The 20,040-nt window shown below is 41.7% G+C and overlaps 2 protein-coding genes across 2 annotated transcripts in view; both read left to right on the top strand.

Annotated features, from left to right (window-relative positions):
• Nucleotides 1–1,071, top strand: part of srrm4 (serine/arginine repetitive matrix 4) — a 48,205-nt gene extending 47,134 nt beyond the window's left edge. The window contains exons 12-13 of the mRNA XM_041042792.1: nucleotides 106–261; nucleotides 729–1,071. Coding sequence (XP_040898726.1) covers nucleotides 106–261; nucleotides 729–1,023 — 451 coding nt within the window. The 3' untranslated portion in view covers nucleotides 1,024–1,071. The remainder of the gene's footprint in view (nucleotides 1–105; nucleotides 262–728) is intronic.
• A 3,615-nt stretch (nucleotides 1,072–4,686) lies between these two features.
• Nucleotides 4,687–14,306, top strand: hspb8 (heat shock protein b8). Its single transcript, XM_041042873.1, has 3 exons — nucleotides 4,687–5,326; nucleotides 8,593–8,656; nucleotides 13,141–14,306. The coding sequence occupies exons 1-3, from the start codon at nucleotides 4,900–4,902 to the stop codon at nucleotides 13,313–13,315; spliced, it is 666 nt and encodes a 221-aa protein (XP_040898807.1). The 5' UTR covers nucleotides 4,687–4,899; the 3' UTR covers nucleotides 13,316–14,306.
• The last annotated feature ends 5,734 nt before the right edge of the window (nucleotides 14,307–20,040 follow it).

The raw sequence follows: 20,040 nt of genomic DNA, 5'->3' as shown, positions 1-20,040 counted from the left end.
GAACTTTATGAAATGTTCTGCTAATGTATCCGTCTTAGGGCACAAGAACATATATATTTACATTGTCGGTGATGACATTTTCACAGTGTTATGTCTGCTTCACAGACTACGAGACAGAAAGAGAGCACCTAGCTACAGAGAAGCAGATGTGAAGCATGCACATAAGGTTAGTGGGAAGAGACGAAGACGTAAATCCTACTCTCCTATGAAGAAACGGAGGAGAGACTCGCCAAGCCATCTGGAAGCACGCCGAATCACAAGGTACAGCTTTTCTCGCCTGGTTATTTATAGCTACAATATACATTTTTTGCCTAAAGGCAGAAAAAAATGCCCCCCCTCCCACCAATTTGGTCAGGTCCCCAGCCTGAAATCTTTCTCTTGTGTTGATGAGCTATGTACTTTGAAATGGCATTCAGCCCAGGGATGAGATAATCGTCATCTTTAAAGCCACCACAGGTGCTGCAGAAACAGATGGCAAGCACAGGCAATCTAAAATGAAAGAAAAATAACAAGAACAGAACTTGTCACACACACTTAGCTTCACTTTCCTGTTATTTCACACTTATCTTTGAAAAAGAAAAATGATGTACACCATGAAATATGCACAAAAGAGAGAGATTACAATAGCAGATTTTATACAGTTGTTGCTCCTTTAATGCTGCTTTAATTCTCTTACACTGGTGTTTGTCAGTGTCACAGCACTCAGTTCTTTTGTTTACTCTCCACAGTGCCAGGAAGCGACCCATCCCTTACTTCCGACCCAGTCCTTCTTCTAGCAGCCGGTCCACCAGTGTGTCATCCTGGAGCAGCCTCTTCACACGCAGCCGCAGTCGCAGCCCGATCCATAGCATTAGCCGGAGCAGGAGCAGGAGCAGGAGTCGGAGCCGGAGCCGGAGCCGGAGCCACAGTTACTCCTCCTACAGGAGCTACAGCCGCAGTTCATCCTGGAACTCAATCTTTGGGGCCCGCAGTCGCAGCCGGAGCCGCGGCTCATTGAGCAAACGCAACAAAACCAGACATTAGGTTTCACAGAGAACATTAAGGGACTGAAGCGCCAGTCGGGTTTCCACTTGAGAGCGAGGACAGTGATTGTTGGAGCAATCGACTGTGTTCGTCTCCGTGCTCCGCTTTGACGCTTAAGTGGAAATGTCCCAGCGGGGGCCACGACTTTTATTGTGGCCGTCTTGTTCTCTCTGCCCGCAGAGATCACTGGAGGCTGAATGTCTTTTTGTTTGTTAGTTTGTTTTGTTCTTGTTCCACATCCTCTTGCATCGGCACTCACAATGGCCTGTGACTGTTCAGCTCTTAGATATTTACAGTAGAAACTGCAAATAACAACAAACACTATTCCTGTATTAGTCAGCCAAAATCTCTGCTCCATTTTTTTTTATGCTTGTATACTTCCCATTAAATTATTCTTTTAATTAATGCTTTAAAATTATAAACTTGATATTTATTTTAGAATTGATGGTTCTTTTAAATGTTACCTAATGAGGGGTAATGAGTGTAATGAGTGTTCCAATAAGGGTTTAATTGGCTTAAATCACATACTCATTTTTTTCTTGCAGTACATGTTTTGGCCGTATGCAAATGCAGATGCACCAGTTAAATACTTAACAAATGAGAGGCAGAGCTTAACAGGACATCAGACATTGACTGTCCCATATCAGGTATGTATGTCTTAGATTTTGCACCGAGAGGTGAGGAATTGAGGTAACGTTTGAGCCGTTTGATGCAACTGTTTACAAATGGCTTCAGAGGGATCGTTATCAGGAATGAGGGAAAGGTTTATTGCTCTGATGTCTGCACTTCACAAGGTGGAGAAAAAAATGGGTTTCCTCAGAAAAATGAAGCGGAGAGGGTGGCCTGACGGCGAGCAAACTGCCTGTCAGATCAAATGTCAAATTTGCCTCTGATCAAGTGGAAAACAATTGAAATGTCAGTCCACGTAATACAAGAGAAAGCGATAGAAAACAGTGGGCTGGGACGGGGGGCGGGATTTCTCCTGACAAAATGTTCATGGAGTCAGAGGAGGTATGTTTTCTTGACAAGCAAATAAAATGTAATGAATTTGTTTTGGGGAAAGTGTAAAGATAATATACATTTATCTATTTCAAAGCTTAAATTAACATCTTGGGCTGTAGTTATTATACTGTATGTATCGGTTTGATTTTTGTTTATTTGATTCTGCTGAAGCACAGGAAGAAAAATCTGTACCTCATTTAGTTGCAACATGTTGAAAATAAGCCTAAACCTTTGAACAGCATTGAGTCTTAGTTTACTTGAATAATATTTTCTTGTTACAACGCTGGAACCAAACACATATATCAATTGTGTTTTTGTGAGTTATATCACACTGGAAGGTCAAGTTTTGAATTGTGCAGCGCCATACATATTTATTACTTATTTAATATTTATTGGTTTGTTGTCCCTCTCAGTAGTGGTCAATCTTTCTATGCAACACTGTCAATTTATCGTTAGTATGACACTGCTGTAATTTATTTTTGGTTTGTTATAAATTATTCCTTTGGTTTTGGCACCTGACTCGCGCATAAACCTCAAAGTAGAAGCAGATGTTCAAAAGATGGAGGAGCAAAAACTGGAGTAGCAGAAAAAAAACAGTCTAACCTTTGCATTTGTTTTTTGTTTGGTTTGTTTTTGTTTTGTTTTGGTCAACCAAAAGTTTGACATTTTGGGAAATATCTTCATTTGCTTTCTTGCCAGTAGATAAAAGAGTTAATGCCACTCACATGTCCGTTTGTTAAATATGAGGCTATAATCATGTTAAGCTAAGCAGCCTGTTAGCTTAGCTTAGCATAAAGTTTGGAAACAGCTATTTCAAGGTGAAGGTGAAAAACTCTGCCCTTATATTTGGTTTAAACCAAGTTGTGGTTCTGCAGGGGTTATCTGTCTGAAACATAACCTTTGTAAAACCACAGCATGATGTTTTTACTCTTCAGGTTTGATGTGCATTGAACAAACCAGGCATTATATGTTAATTAGTGAAGTCCTGAGGTGCCGCTGGGCTCATTTTGTCACCACTGTTTCCATCCTTTTTGCTAACCTAAGTTAACCAGGTGCTGATCATAGCTTCATATTTATCACACAGACAGGAGATTGGCATTGATCTCCTCATTCAGTTCTGCAAGGAAGCAAGCAGGCATATTTCCCAAAATGTCAAAGTACTTCTGTAAACTTAATTTCGACTCCAGAGTTTGAATCTGCAAAAAGTTTGAAACTGCCTTTCCATATAATTAAGAGAGTTATATTTCTCAATCATTTCAAATCCATCATCCTGTCTGTGTAACTGCTCCAGGCCTGACAGACTGCTCTCTATGCATTCACTACTCTCAGCTTATTTCCCTGAATGTCAACTAAATTGGATGAATGAGGGAAATATGACGCTGGAGGAAGAGGAAAGAACTTGGCACAAAAGTCCTCCATAAACTATAAACTGATGATGACTTGTGTCAGCCCGGTGTTGACTAGGTGCCAGTGTATGATTTGTGCAGTCATGTTGATAATCTTTCAAGATGGGCACCCAGGCCAATGTCCCCTCTCCCCCACCTCACAATGTAAAGTTTACATCAGTTCTTGTGCAAAATAATTTTGAATATGTAATTACTGTGGTGTAAATATGCATCTGAATTGTATAAATTATACAAAAAGTGTGATTATTTGATTTACAGAATGTGATCTGGGCCTTGTTGGATGTTAAAATGTTGGTATGGACATGATGCATTGACCAGTGAAGTAGGAAAATAAGGCAATGTGCCAGCTGAGCATCAGTCTGTGGACTCTAGATGTCTTTGTGTATAAGATCCCTCTGATCACATATTTTGTTATTTCAAAAACCCCAGTAACAAAGTCATATAGCAATAGTGACCCAGTGTTTCAGTGTTAAATTATGCATATTCTCCTCTTTTTCCATATGAAGGCGCATATTGCAAAAGAATATGCTTTTCATACTGTCACATTTTATCTTGTGTCAGTGTGAACTCCACGTTGTAATAATGTGTCACCTGGAAATTGAATTGTCTCTGCCATAACCCCATGAAATCAACTTCCCCTTTCCCCCTGCGTGTTCAGAATAAGCTATATAAAATCATGTTCTGAATAAAACGCCAAGGCGGTCTTGTTTTATGTTCTGAAAACAGGTGAAAACAAACTTATTTACCACAGGAAACGGAGGCCATCTTCACAAAGCTGACTCTTTAGCCGTCCTGTTTTATCCGTACTGTGACATCAGCGTGTTTGACACGAAGCTCTGCGTTATCTGCTATTAAAAAGACGGTGAGTCACCAAGAGGACGGGCCTCCAACTGTGTGTGAGTGACATGTGGACAGTGACTTAATTTGGTAAAAGGGAGGCTGGTCTTTGGTCAGCTGCTGCGCCTACACTGCAAAAAATATCCGCCTCAAAAAGTCATTCAATCTTGATTTAAGTCTTTTCGTGTGTTTTACACAGCTGATCATTTATTATATTTAGACTGGACCACGCCGGTCTTTTATCTCATTTCTGCTACTATAAAGTTCTAAAGACTAAGTATTAGCCCGCTTCTTGAGTGGATGTTTTTTGCAGTGTGAGTGCTCTCCAGATCCTCCCAGCACTTTCCCGACACTTGCTCTGTGACGACTCACCGTCTGGGAAATCGGGTCCAGTATAAAACCCACAGCCAGCAGGATTTAGACCAGTTCACTTGAAGGTGGAAGTTTGTTTGTTTGTCGCTGGATCAGCAGGTGGCTTTGTACCGGTGATGCGCTTAATCCCAAAGAGACAAAGTTTTATCACACAGACGCAGGAAATTGCTGATTAAAAGAGAAAAAAAAAGTTTTTGGTTGAAGGTTGTTTTTGGAACAAAACTTTTTTTTTGTTTTCTTGTTTTGAACTCAGTTGGACATGGCAGAAGGAGACTTCTACACTATGGGAAGCCGGCAGAGGTTTCCCAGGGATCCGTTTGGAGAATCGCCGTTCAGGGATCAGTCTCCGTTCAGAGATCAGCTCACATCTCGGTTTATGGACGAAGACTTTGGGATGCCACCTTTCCCCGATGATCTGGCGATGGACTGGCCGGGCTGGGCGAGGCCGGGCAGGCTAAGTACGCGCCTCAGCCCCTCGCCTTTCAGCAGCACTTTACGCTCAGGTTTCCCCCCGCGCCAGTCCACGGGAGGCCCCACGCTCTACACCAGCAGGTACGGGGAGCCCTCCTCCCGGAGCTCCCCCACCACCACCGGCGGGGAGCCCTGGAAAGTTTGCGTGAACGTCCACAGCTTCAAACCAGAGGAATTACACGTCAAAACGAGAGACGGGTTTGTAGAAGTGTCAGGTGAGTTGAGAAGCTGCAGAGATCTGAACTCGGTTTAACCACTTTTTCAGGTGGACACATGACAGGGACCTGAGAGGGAAGGACAACTTTACTTTTGTTACTTGTGACAGCTGTGATGTCGTATGATCGATGACTGGAGGTCGAGTTGAGCCCAGTCGTTAATCACTGACAACCATTAGTTCATATTGAAATGAGAAATAGTTCAGTTTTATTTATAGAGCACATTTAAAAAGAACATCTGCTATCCAAAGCGCATTTAAACGGGTGTGCAATCGAACACACTGGGGTCATGTCCTTTATATTGTTTGTAAGAATTTGAAGGTTTACAGAATTTAATTAAATTGAAGTGGCACATGGAATATTTTATCTGGGTATATTCTGCTATTCCTTAGATTTAGTATCTTTAGCTATGACTTTTAAAGCAAAAAACATCAGCATATTGTTTTCTCCATAAGAAGCATATTTTTGGTCTTGTGTAAACAGCACCTAGGCCTAAATTTAGCCAGATAAAATGTCACAGAAAATATAACTGTTTATTTTATAATTGCTTACAGTTTATTTTAATGAAACAATTATATAATGGGAAATGTTACATACATTTTTGGTGGCTAAAGTCCAGCAAGGTAGGATTTCATTGAGGGAATTGGACTCCTGACCTCAATGTTTCTAAAGCTTCTGACTACAGCACTGTTTACCCCTTCAATATCTTCTGTATTTTCATCAAATGTTTCATCAGTCACATTTAGACAAAATATCTTAAACAGGCAAAGACAAAACGTCATGTGAGACACAGAACTTTAGAAAAGAACTGCATTCATCCCTGTGCACAAGTAAAATACATTTAAAATCACAAAATGTTGTTGTACAGTGTCAAATGTACAACAAACCAACACCTCATTAGGTAAGAATCTCAGGATCTTCATACTGATCTGGCCAAGAGATATTGTCTCTTTCACTTTGAAGCACAGTTAAAGCCTCTGTGGTGTAACATGGTCTCACCATTAATGAGTCTTGATATGGAAGAGCTGGACAGATTTTGGGGACTGGGACTCGCACATTGGTCAGCAGATCCTCAAGCTTAGACACCTGTTTCAGATTCCGGGAGAATCATTCCCTCAGTCACCCATGAGCTCGATTTAGATTTAAAGCAAGGCCCGTGACAACAGTCTCTGTTTACAATAAGACAAGCCGTTTGCTGCCTTTAAACACTGGAGAGAATGTTCTGGAAATAGGACCCAGAAGAAGTCCACGTGCAGCTTTTGTCTCTGTTGGGGCCACGTTCTTGCTCAGTCATTTATTTTGGGTGTAAGTTGTAGAAGTCACTTCCTCAAAAGACGAAGACGAATTCCAGGGGTACCCGGGGACTGAGGAGGGCACAGAGGACAGCAGGCCCCCGTACTCTGAGTTTTTTATAAACACATTGTTGGTATGCCAGTTGGTCAGCGCCATGTTGGGCCTGCCTGCCACAGTGACCCGACCCTTGTTCTAAAAGTGTGATAGGGAGTGCGATACAAACATGTATGAGGTGTTTGGTACAAGAATTAACAAATCTTTAACAAAGAGGCATTCAGCACAGCTGTGTGTGAACACGTTGCTGTCTGGTTAAATTCTTACTGAAAGATGCTTAAATATACAGTGACGATCATAATGTGACAACTCTGCCGCAGGTAGCAACAGCTGGATTAACCCTGTTAATGATTAATGTAAATTATCTGAGTGCTCTTAATGGTTAAATTCAAATTTACTTTTAAATATCAAGGACATGTCAGTTTTGACAATGGACTCTGTGTTTTTTCAGTGTCTAAAGAGGTTGTGTTCAAGCTTAAATGGGGTGTTAAGTTGCTCTTTAAGGCCCCGATCATTTCATTTGACACTCTTTAGCGGTGTATATCTCCAGGCAAATTTGCAGTTGATCAAATTAACACAAACAAGCTGACATGCAATGAATATGGGGCTGTCACTGCCTATTTAGCAGATAGGTGGTTGAGTTTGAACAGGGACTGTTCTCACAAGAACAATGACGACATTGGTCATTTGTTCAAATATATAAAATGATATAGTTTAGATTTTCTAAACCAGCCATGCAAATGATGACTGTTGACTGTCATGAGGAACGACGGAAACCTCTTAGCGAGCAAGCTGGGGCTGGATGATTGGGTCATCAAAGCATCCCATCATCCACCGACAGTGTTGTTTTCTATGAACATAACCTAAGCCTTTCTCAACCAAATGTTTTGAATCAGCAAAGTGATTCATAATTTCAACTGCTATTTTCGGCTCTCTGCACTAATAGAAGGAAAACACAGTGCGTACCTCCCCCATGTCACAGTGATATAAGTATCAAAAACCTGCATTCTCCATCTGCAGATATGAAAACTACAAGTCTGTCCTTAATACTTGTACTGACAGAAAACCTCATCCATAACAATAAGGCACCATCTGCCATCTCTCCTCCCAGAACATACAGTATTACACAGAGCATCTGGAATTTGGCATCTCTGTCGTAAGAGACCTGAAAACAAGGAGAAGCAGTGCCTTGTTTTGACGAGTCTCTAACCAAAACTGTTATTCATGAAATAACTTAGGGATACAACCCGAGGGACGTCTGAAGTCATGATGAGGTTTTCATCATATCTCTCTCATCTCATGACTTCACTGCTGATCCTATCTGAGTTCTCTCTGGAGTTTTAGTTCCAGCCTCGATCTCTGGTGGAGTCCAGCGCTTGCAGCAGGCAGAGGCGTCACTGTGGGGGTATAAGGTAGCGCATAGTCGAGCGAGCTGGGGTGGGGCAGGCCATGCTGCTGGCAGCGGCGTTGACATTTAGCAGCCCCAGAGCAGCTGCTAGCAAGCCCGAGAGATAGAACGGCCATAAACAGAGTTTGGCTGGGGGGAGGGGGGGCTTTCCAGGCCTGGCTGTTCTCTCCGACTTCAGACCAACATGTGTGAGTGTCTTTCTACAGGAAACCCATTCTTGGAATCAACTAAAGGGAATGAATGGGTGTTTCATCATTTCAGTATGTTCTTTGCAACACACCCTAGATGTCTCAAAGCAAGAACACAGCTGGGATTGTGTGTGCCGCATGAAATTTGTTTTCATCTTTGTTATATGTGATCTGTGTCCTATTTAAGCATGTCCATTAATGATCCATGACCTCAGTAAACTATTGCGCAATTCAGTTTGTTGTCATCATTGCTACAGTCATGCGAGGTTACTCACCTCACCCACTTATATGCTGATGTTTTTTTTTTTTTAATCTCCAAACAGGGAAACATGAAGAGAAGCAGGAAGAAGGAGGCATAGTGACAAAGAATTTCACAAAGAAGATACAGTGAGTATAATTCCAGTGAACTCAGTGTATCACAGTGAATGATAGCTGTGTGCACTCTGCTTTTCCTCTTGTTTTCCCCACTGGATGTCTGCACATTATTTACACAAAGGGCTTCAGTTTTCATCAAAAATATATATGACCACATGATCCAGATCTAAACATGTATAATCATTTAGCATTCTTTTTTTTTTTGTTAGAATAATATTGACTGTTTGTCCATTCATTCAGCTTATATGACTCTGATGTGGCTTTTGAGAACGATGACAACTGTTGAATTATCTCTATAAACTGTAACTAATAGAAATGTTACCCGAGTTGAGGTTTATATGGTGGCAGTGTCAAATTAAACTGGCCATCTTACTTTGTACCACTGTAATGACGTTACATATTTATCATCATATCTTGAATTTTTTGTCTTAAGCCACTGCACTTATTATACATGAGAATGCTATAGGGCTGTGGTTCCCAACCAGGACCAAGGTTTAGAGGATGCAGTCTTGTTTTCTTGACATTTTAACTTTTCATTTTAACTTATTATTATCAGCAGCAAACCTGGAAGAAGGGCAGGTTTTATGTTAAATTTTCTTACTCAGCAATATGACAAAAGCCTACATGAATCCCTGATGTTTATTTATCTCTTAAGAATGTAAAAGTCAATACTACGTACACACCTCTTACTTAAAATAGTTTTGAACAGCTGCTTCAGAGTCATATCAGCTCTGAGTGGACAAACAGCTCCCCAATCAAAACGTGTCAGCGACAAACAGTTGCCGCTGACAAAAAACACACTTACGAAGACTGGAAAACTGAAGCAGGCGCTACATGGATAAGTACCGGTGTGTAGAGCAGCATTCGTGTTGTAAGTCATCCGAGCTAAACGGGCCACAGAAGTTTCCACAACCTGCTCGTCTCCCTGCCTCAGCCCGTTTAATTGGACATTGGGAAGACTTCAAACAGCAGCGCTGATCACTGGTGCAAATCGCTGTCTCGCTGGAGCGTCACTCCGGTTTTGCTAATTTTCAGTTGGCTAATTAGTGAGCCGTTGTGCTAGCCCCGCACCGTGCATATCACAATCCTTTTAATTGGAAAGCCCTCAGATCAGACCTGTGGACCTCAGCAAAGCAAAACCTAAGACCAATGACAGATTGAATATATGATGGGGGAGCAGTGTGTGTGTGTGTGTGTGTCTGTGTGTGTGTGGGGGGGGGGTCATATATAAATAACTGCCCTGGAGACACAAATCCTCTGGCTATATGAAAGAGAGACGAAGATAGAGATGCAGTAGACTAGGAGTGGACATTATTTTACATGCTTAGTGTGAGCTTTTAATTGAAGGTCTTCTACTTTTTTATATTCTGTTTCTTCTTTTCACATGTAATGTGAATAAACTTTATTTGTAAATCCCTTTTTAAAAAACTCACAGAGAGCGTAACAACAGCAATCACACTTAATAACCACCTGTAACATAAATTTAAGGCAGACGTCACCTTGGTATGTAGAAGAATCATTGTAGATCTTAATAGACTGATACAGTAAACAGTGCAACAGAGTCCAGGAGAACATTTTTCTGTTGAACTCTGTGATGCAAACAAGTGAGATTATGTCGTTTATTAACCAAATATGTTGTTTTTTAATCAGGTCTGGGGGCAAAGGTAGCTTTCTAACCTCAGGTCACGTAGTGCAGCTGCAACACAATGTGCCCTATCTGTTGGTGCGTGGGAATCTCATGTTCTGCCTCTGTTTCTGCTTTCATGAGACATATGTTGTAGCTGGACTGACACAGTCCACATGTGTACTGTGTCTTTTGCAGACTACACACTCTCCATGGACACACACACACCGTGTTTGGCCTCACTGTCCTGTCTCTCTCTGCTTCACCACCTCTCCAGGGGAAAAGCATATTGGACAGTGTTTTGGCAGCTGTACAAAATCAATGTCTCAGATAAAAATGTGCGCTTGCTAGAGGTAAATAAACTCACCAAGCTGGACAGATAAGGTTTCCGCTGGAGTCCTGCATAATGGGCCCAGCTGAGTGATTTGACTTTGTCAGAAGGAGCAACTTTGCTTTGCAGCAGTTGGCTCCTTGAAGGAAGATGGTGGGGGTGGGGCGTAGATAGTGAAACGTGTAGGCGATGTGGCTGCTACTGGCTTACACCAACTAGCTTTAAATTCATTTTTTACTCAGTATGTTGACCAAGTATAAGTTACACTGAACAGCAGATTAGTATCAGCCATGTTGGCGTCGTGGCTCTGTGTATGGCAGTGTCAGTAGGTCGGTCCAGCCTGAAATATCCCAACAACTATTTGGTGGATTGAAATTATGTAACTGTCTCAGCAAATTTTAAATGGTCTGTTATTAAAATTTGGTAAACACATTAATGGCCTCCTCAGGGTGAATTTTCATAACACAGTGTTTCCCTCACTTTTCATCTAGCATCACATTGAGGTTGAATTTTGTGGTTCACGCTGATATAGCTTGTGAACTGCTGAGTAAAAGTTTTTGCAAATGTAGTGAAATATCTGGTTCCCAGGGGATGGATCCCACTGACTTGTGATCCCCTGTAATTTCCTCTAGTGGCACCGTGAGATTTCATATTTGTGGCATCAGGAGAATTAAAGGTTAGTAAGCATTTTGCTAAAAACATCACTTTGATTATGGATATGAAGTCCAGAACTGCTAGCATAGCTGCAGACTCATATTCTTGCCATCCAAAAGTTGATGACAGAAATTGTTTTCAAAAACATCAGACCACTTAAATTAAGAAATTGCTTTGGGGTCTAGACTGCATCTACAGTAATATTTATGTTTATATGTTGTACTCTTGTGCCTCTGTCATTTAAACAACTCTCTGCCCTCCTCTGAGCTGCCCTGTCAACATAGCCTCCCACCCAACCCCACACCTACATACCTGCCCACAGCCTCGAAACAATGCAAAGACATTTTCAGGGACAAACTTCTTGCAGCTTATCTTTTTGGATGTAGTGTATTGGTCTTGTTCTATCTAAATTGGGTTTACTATAATCCAACAGTTGGACCCTGTATTTCTATTATTGTTACAGCTTTGTCCTTTTTTTGTAATTGCCTTTTTCCAGCCTATGCCTCCTATAGCGCCCCTGGCCATTTGAGGAGAAGGGGGGGTCTCTATTTAATTTTCCTGTCCCAAGTTTTTATCCATTTTTTGTTTTTTCCGTGTATTCCTTAGTTTTTAGGGGGAAGTTTTTCCTTGTCTTCTTTGTGGTGTTGTGCTAGGTCTGGAAGTTGTTGACGAAGTGGACCTTTAAAGCTCATTGAGACATTGTATCTGATATTTGACCACACAAATAGACCTGACTTGACCTTTTATTTCTGTCTGTTTCGGCAAGGTGACGTCTATAGTCCCTTCTGGCTTAGGGTATTTCTCAGTAGACTGGGAAGCCAGTTGAGAGTCCTCGCTAATTAAATGGACAGCAGACCCACAGTCTCCTTCTCTGAACAGGACAGCCTGGTGTTTATATTAACTCCCAAAGACACTTGGCTGCTCTCACAGAAAACCCACAATACCCATATTTGGCCGCTCTCTCTGACAAAGAACAGAGTTTGCCTGGATCTCTGTGTGTGCCTCTACAGCAGGTTTCGGAGGACTTTCATTCCAAAATGTCATGTGTATTATTTTTTTTTTAAATATGCATGGTAATTTTAGATCATAAAATATTGTTGTTCCTAAAGTGTATATACAGTTTAATGAAATGAAGCAATAACAGGCTGCAGCCCTGGCTGATTTTCCATCAACATTTTGTATTTTCCTGAAAGTTCTGGGAGCCCGTTATCCCACTCTGCTCTGGAAAACATAACATTTTCAGCATGAGAAATGTCAAAAAATGGAGTGAGGAGGCAAAGAATCCCTGACACAAAATTAGGTGTTGCCTATATGACAGATGAGAACAGCAGATTAAGTATATGCAGACGCTCTTATTAATTTGAGTTGGACTTCATTTTTGCAAACCTCACACCTGAATCGACAGTGTGTTTTCTTCCTCTCCTCTTTGTTGCAGCGCTGGAGAATTTTTAAATGAAAACTCCTGATGTCTTTCAGTCCTGGGTGTGAGATAGTTTTTGTGCAATGAGTGCTAGCCAAGAAGGACAGGGTGAACATATTTAATAACAGTCTAAATCCTGAGCCAAGTCGTTTTTTTTCTCTCCTAGACTTACAGCGTTGAAATCATTCGACTGGAGGCTCTTTGACTATAAAAAACATCCCTACATTTAACCGTGTTTGCACAGAAGCTCTTATGGAGGGAAATATCACAGTGTTTTTCATGACCTCCATGAAGTAACATACCTGTTTCTCCACACTGCTCTCCTTATTTTGTTCCTCCCACTTGTGCTTTTATGTTGAATGCACATAGCAACTTACAGATTTTCCATTATGTAAACTTCTGTCCTTGCATAAAAAACGCTTGAGCCATATACTCTTTCTCAGCTTCCTTCTTTTTTGTTTGATCAGGATCCCGATAGATGTGGACCCTCTGACAGTCTTCGCATCCTTGTCCCCCGAAGGCGTCCTCATCATCGAAGCTCGGCAGACGCCTCCATATTACCTGTTCAGCGATGAGGGCTCCCAGGGTGGCGAAACGCAGGAGGTGGAGGTCCCCAAACCCCAAGAGGCACCCATGGTCTAAATCCCAACCTTCTGACTAACAGATCACCCTACACAATCAGTTACAAGTTTGATTTCAGCTTCATGTTGTTACAAACCTGGAATTAAATTGTTCAAAATACACTAGGAGATAGGTAAGTCTCATTGTTTATGTTAAAGCTGCACCAAGCACAACTTTTTTATGTAGTAAATACACATTTTTACAAACGTTAACAATGAAGAACCTCATCTTTCCACTTATGGAGACACCAGAGATTTGCCTAAATTAAATTCTGATTCACTTCTCGTTAGGGCTGCAGCTAACAGTTATTTTCCTTACTGATTAAGCGCTGATTATTTTTTCAGTTAATTGTTTTAAAAAGTACCATTACTTCTTCCCAAAGCCTGAGGTCACATCTTCATATACCTTTTTTTTGGTGAGGCGAACTGTGCAAAAAGATATTTCATTTACTGCTACAGAAGATGCAAACAAAGATTCACAAAGAGAAAATAAAACTGGTGCATTTTTGGCATTTTTTAACACTATTATTATCAGTAAGTTAATATATGTGAAAGAATCAGTTTATATTTGTATTTATATTAACATAACATTACATACACATGTGATTTCTTTGGTTTAAAAAAATGGCAAACGTGCCTTTATTTACTCGGGTGCCTTGACTTCCTTCATTTATACTGCTGTTTATCCCTTTAGTTAATGAATGTCAACTAAACTGACAAGAAACGCAAGGTTTGTGGCTTCAGTAGAGGGTGAATTGTGTGCATTAATACTGTATTCTACCAAAGTGTATTGTAAATATGTACCAATTCATTATAAATATTAAACTGAAGTGTTCCAGGTTTTGCAATATGGTGTGAATTTATCTTTTCTATTTGAGCATTCAGAAAGATGGCTGCATGATTGTTGGAGCGGACGGACTGACGTGTTTGCCAAAGATGTTTGTTTCCGGCCTTCTTTTCTGTTGATGCCTTTTTATTGGCTGATGCAATAAAAATGTCCAGCCAATCTCTCAGTGTGTCTTAACATCTGTGTCTTTCATTTAGAACCGTGCCACTCACGGGCCTGCTTCCAGGGATCTGGGGAGTCTGTGGTGTTATTGTTGGATAACAAAAGGAACTGGGCAGCAGATTAGCGGAGAGCTTAGCGCTGGGTGAGAGTGGCACTGCTGTGTACTGCAGAATGGGCCGAACACACTCAGGCAGCGCTGCCAGAGCTTTTGAACGCGAGTGCAAAAATTGGGGCAGTTCCACTGCATGTTGTGTGATGCAAAATAATGTAATCTTCTCTGTGTATTGGAATCAAGAGGGATGATCAGTTTGAATTTAAAAAGTTTCCAAACTGGAACCACACTGTGGAATCAACAAAAGGCCTCCGTAGTCGTGGCTGCGCCAACGTGCTGCTTTGTGTGATGTGCCAGCTCTCATAAATTGTTGTATTTATTGGTATTAGACGATATGTGTGGACTTGTGCTGCCATGGCAACAGCATAATTGGAATCACGCCAGTTTCTCCTTTGGCAAGTTACTCGTGTGGAAGTGACTAATGCGCAGCTGTGCAAACGTACAGTATCTGATTAATGACAAAACATCTTTGCTGAAACAGCATGATAATTAATCACTTCTTAAATTTTGCATTCATATTTTGAGAGGTAAATGTGAATGTGATGCTCATAAATGTGACCAAATGTGTGTATTATAACACGTGCAAATTCACATGTGGATAGTCTAGAATTCATGTCAAAGCTGAGAGAACTTAAAAGCGTGTAGGCATAATGACACCAACACAGTATATTACATTTTCACATGCTATTGCTTTATTGGAGCTCCAAAGGCAGTACGGTTATGTGGCTGTTACATCTACATCATCTGACTAAAATGCATCTGTAGACGTGATGCAAAGGAAGCTATGCGGGCTGTTTGAGTGTTTTGTCAATATGTGGTGTGCACAACACTTTGGTGATACTGTGAATCTGCCTACTCTGTGTGTTCTTGTTTTATGTCGGGCACCTCCAGCTCCTGGCTCGGGACCTCGCTCAGTGGACTTTTGCCCAGCTCCGCCTCCTCAGGCTGGGTGATCTCCTCAGCAGCCTCCCCTGAGCCTGCCATTACCTGGATCTCTCCATCCATGGCTGGTTCTTTGTGTTCTGGCTCTTTGGACGTGTCTCTATCTGGGCTTTCTTGGCCTTCCAGGGCTTCATGGTGCTTAGAAGAATCTTGAGGACTCTCTGTGCCTTTGCCATCTGCAGTTGCTGAAGGGTGGGACTCTCCAACTGGCTTTTCATCGGTCTCCTCCTCCTGTTCCCTCCTCTCTTCATGCTTCTGAAGTGTAGCAGTGGCACTACCAGGGTGGGCCTGATCACCGTGGACCTCTAGTGGAGACTCTTCCCCATGATCCTCTGCAGACAGAAACTCTGGGGCCTCTGTTGCTTTGCTACCATCTGGGTCTATTTCAGAGGTCTCTTCTTTCTCATGTTTTTCTACCTGTTCTCCAGCAGCCTCCATCTCCACCTGCATTTGTGCATAATTATGTATAAAATGTCAGCACTGAAACGAAATGAGTGGTTACGATTGAATGTGAGGTAGCTCAGCTTTCATGCCCCACCTTAATAGTAAATCTGAATGCCAGGTCCTATCATAAGTGGAAACTCAAGAGGAATATGGAACTGGATGCAATCAGGCGATATTGTTCTGAGCTTGTCACAAAAATATCCAGTTTAAAGGAAAGGCTTGACATTTTACGAAATGCACTTTTTTACTGCCTTGCTGAAAAAGCAGGGGGAAACAACTAATCTGACTCTGACTGATCAGAAATAACAAGACAGGTTTTGTTTCAGGATGTGTGTCAGCTGTTTCCCCCAGTTTCCAGTGTTTCTGCCATGCTAAGCTGAGCAAACAGCTGCTGGCTTTAGACTTGCATTTACCGGATGCAAGTGCGAGTGGTGATATGGTGCATATGTAAACCAAGATGTCAAACTACTGCTTTAAATGTAAATAAACTTCCTAGTTGTAATCACCTTTATGGGAATGATACTGGCAGTGGGGACAGAGGTTTCAGGAACTGGGGCTTCCACAGTCAGGATACCATCAACGGAAAGTGTGGACGTGATTTTGGTAGCGTCAACCTCAGCCAGCAGCCTGAAAGTGACAGGGTCATGTTTACAATGCCACTACAAACAATGTGCCAGTGCAGAAAATGCTGAAACTGGTGTATGTAGCATTTAATTTCTCAGTTCAGTGAGCATTTTGGAGATCTGATACTGTTGAAAACAGACCCTCCGTGCTGCATTCGTGGCTGCTGACTGGTGTTTAACATAGTTTAAACTGTGCATATTTCATCGTCTGCAGGTTGACATGAGTGTTTACCTGTATTTCCTTGTAAAACATCTGGCAATAAATCCATGCTCGTCTGGCCTCTCCTCGTGTTTCCCTGGGGATGGATTACCGTTTACGGGGGAGAATGTGAGGACACGCAGAGGAATCGAGCAACACAGAGAAACCACTCAACACAGAAATTAATTTCTGCCACAGAGTCATGATTTTAATTTCCCCGGGCACATTATTTAAGCAGCTTTCTAATTTTGTTAAATTCAGCGTCTTTTCTATCAGTGTTAAGTTTTAAGGGGTTTATTCTGTGAACTGTGACAGAACTCTATCTAGATGACACTGTTACTCTGTGATTTAATAATATTAGATACATAACATTATTAATATTTATTTATAAGAGTAAAAACTATCCTGTGTGTAAACATAATTGGCAATGTTGTGAGTGAAGTGAACTTTCAGAGATGTTTAATTAACAGTGCTCTAAGCCAATGTTCTATACCTCCGACCTCCAGGAATCCATCTTTGACGCAGAGAGAAATCTCTGAGGGGGAGAAGTGAGCCACATCCAGGCTGACCCTCCACTTGTACTGCTCCTCGCTAATCTTCTGGCTGGGATGATGCATCGACCCAGAGATGTAGGGCACAAACAGCGGAGCGGGTATGTACCCTGGCCAAGCAGAGGCTGCCAAACTCCTCTGGAGCCAGTCCACGTTCATCCACCGAGGGTCCCCTGGCTCCAGGAAAGGAGGCAGGCCAACATCCTGATTGAAAAGCCGGCTGGACTGCCACCATTTTCTCAAGGGGTACCAGGGGCCACCCCTGCCATACTCCCCACATGACAGCTCTGTTTTGGCCTGTTCACTCATGTTTCAAGAAATTAAATCATGCAGGAAAAAGCCCAGGGAGAAGACGAAAACTGGCAGCCCTTTTTGTGATGACAGTGAGCAAGTAACTTTGGACTCTCAGGGTTGACTCACTGAAATTTCAGCGATTAAAATTGCCTTAATGAGTGAGGGAATGATAAAAGAAAGATTCGCCAAAGCTAAGTGTGGTGAGACAGAGAAATCTCAGAGGGGCTTTATATAACGCCCCTGTCTGTTTTAGCACTTATTAAGCACTCATGCCAGTCCCATGAGAAGGGTGTGTGGGCATGAGGTGATGGGTGTGGAGGGAAGGCCGCTACCTCTCGCTGGCCTGATGAAGGCGGCAGACTAATTAGTTGTATTTATAACTTTTAAGGGCATGATGGCAAATAGCGAGCAGTTGGCTGAGACTAGTTTGTGTCTGAACTGCTGCATCTGTTGCCTGAAGACTGTTCTTCTCACATCCCAGTGAACTCTATTCTGTCAGAGGTGACTGGGCTCCTCAGTCTTGTCATGAGTCAGTGATAGTGTCTCCTCCCCTTGTGTTTCACCCCTCAGAGGACACAGAGTGGCAACAGTTTGTATGGAGCATGAAATACCTCTGCTAGAAGCTGAGGAGGACAGAAAACGCTGCCTTTTTTGTGTTATCTGAAACGTTTCAGTGGCATGTGTCTATTGAGTGTACAAAGCTCCCTTCCACTCCATTTTTCTTTCACTTGGCAGCTTCAACAGGATTATTATTGTTCCCTCTTTTATCAAGTGTGACAGACTTGTCAGTGTTTCATTTTTAGGGCCATGTGCCCTGAGATCTTGGCATATTGTCCATTGGAGCACAAAACAGATTGAGCAGATGTTTCTGACACTTTGTGTGATGCCTCACCCGCAGATTTTTTCTGTAGGATACGCTGTGAGAGGTTAAATTGGGATTCTCTGCTGCTACTGCTCCTGGAGTTGCCTGAAAAATTGCTTTCCTTTCAACCATCATTAGAAACTTCCACCCCGTTCACCTTTATTTACACCTTTAGTTGCATACAAACATGATACTTGGAGAAATTTAAATTATTTAGGTACAATCGTACAAGCAAAATATTTTGCATTATGCCAGGTCCTCTCCAATACTTGAGTGTTGCTTATTCCCCAACTTATATACAAATTAGTATATTTTTGGTTAGGTAAGAAAAAAAAACTACTTTCCAATCAGAGTTTATATACGACCATATGTAACAGTAGTTGTGTTTCCTTCTATTAAAAGCTGTAACTCTTCACCACTGTATATAGAAAGTAAGGACATTCTGATACAAGGACAGCTCTGCACATGCTTCCAGAAATAGAAAGTGGCGAGAAGATCGTGGGAAACGCTGTTGATTATCAAGTAAATAATATCCCAATTAACGGTTAAACTAGCAAATTGTGTTTTTTAAATTGGATTGTCACCCTTAATTTTCAGAGACCTCATTTCCTCTAATCTCAGCTTTTCTTGGTGCTCAGTGAGGTGAAATGTCCTGGTGAAATGTGTGTGTGCAGGTTTCTCACTGTAAGTAACAGCAAACAGCATTTAAACACTTTTCTGCCATTCACATGCAGATTTCCAGGCAAACACCGGCAGCTGATTCCCCTGATTAGTTCCTCTTGTCTGCTTGTTAATTAGTGGCAGAGGGTCGAGTCAATCCAGCTCAGCAGAGTAAACTCTGGTATCTGTCTTTCCTGACTTTTCCAGACTTTTCTTTTTCTACATCATAAAATAGATTATTGGTCACAAGGTGATTCTGTAATTTTTACAATTAGCAGGTCAAGAGCTTTTCAGGTTGGTCTCACAGCTGCATTGACTGAAGAGATGAACCATGAAAAGGTAGATTTCTTGCTTTATTAACTTGGCTTGAGAGCATGCAGCGATTTTGACAAAACCAAATATCACACAAGCTTACTGCAGGTAATATCAGTAGATTGACAATATTTTGATTGGGATTGTTGGTTTCACAACATCTATAATCTGAGAGGTGGTTGATAAAATCTTTGAGGAAGACAAGTTAATGTAGCCAAGCACAGGCGTTCACTGTCCATGTGGCTCAATAGTCAAGTATGTTTGCAGCATGTCCGCTGATTCAGTCTTCTGAAGACTTTTACATGCCAGTAAAAGTCTGAGACCCACTTTATTAAGGTACTTGGTTTGTGTACACTTTTTTAAAAAATAATTATCCATTATAAAATGATTGAAAAGGCACACTAAAATTTAGACCGACACCTTTCTAAATACAGTAATACATAACTTTCATCCACCTGTTAAAATCCCTCATGATGAACAGGTTTGACTGTAAATGGCTCTTAACTAGTCATCATCCCCAGACGAGGGGCCTCAAATATTCATAACTGCGAAGGTTTGGCTGATTAGGAATTTTCACCGTAGGGTACATCATACTAGCAGGCGTGTCCACATACTTTTGGCCACACGGTGTGACTTTCACTTCCTCGTAGGCTGAGCTTCACGTACCGTAGCCATGGGAGACGGGGTCACTGGGAAAAATGTGTTTGCACTTTTAAGTCGTTAACACCGTTTATTCACG

The sequence above is a fragment of the Toxotes jaculatrix genome, chromosome 7 (assembly GCF_017976425.1).
Source record: "Toxotes jaculatrix isolate fToxJac2 chromosome 7, fToxJac2.pri, whole genome shotgun sequence".
NCBI lineage: Eukaryota > Metazoa > Chordata > Actinopteri > Toxotidae > Toxotes > Toxotes jaculatrix.
This window is presented reverse-complemented; position numbering and strand designations above follow the sequence as displayed.

Excerpts from the sequence above, each read along its gene's own strand:
- hspb8 (XM_041042873.1), top strand. The coding sequence starts at position 4,900 with ATGGCAGAAGGAGACTTCTACACTATGGGAAGCCGGCAGAGGTTTCCC. Across the intron at positions 5,327-8,592 it reads CGGGTTTGTAGAAGTGTCAG|GGAAACATGAAGAGAAGCAG; the intron begins GTGAGTTGAGAA and ends ATCTCCAAACAG. Across the intron at positions 8,657-13,140 it reads AATTTCACAAAGAAGATACA|GATCCCGATAGATGTGGACC; the intron begins GTGAGTATAATT and ends TTGTTTGATCAG.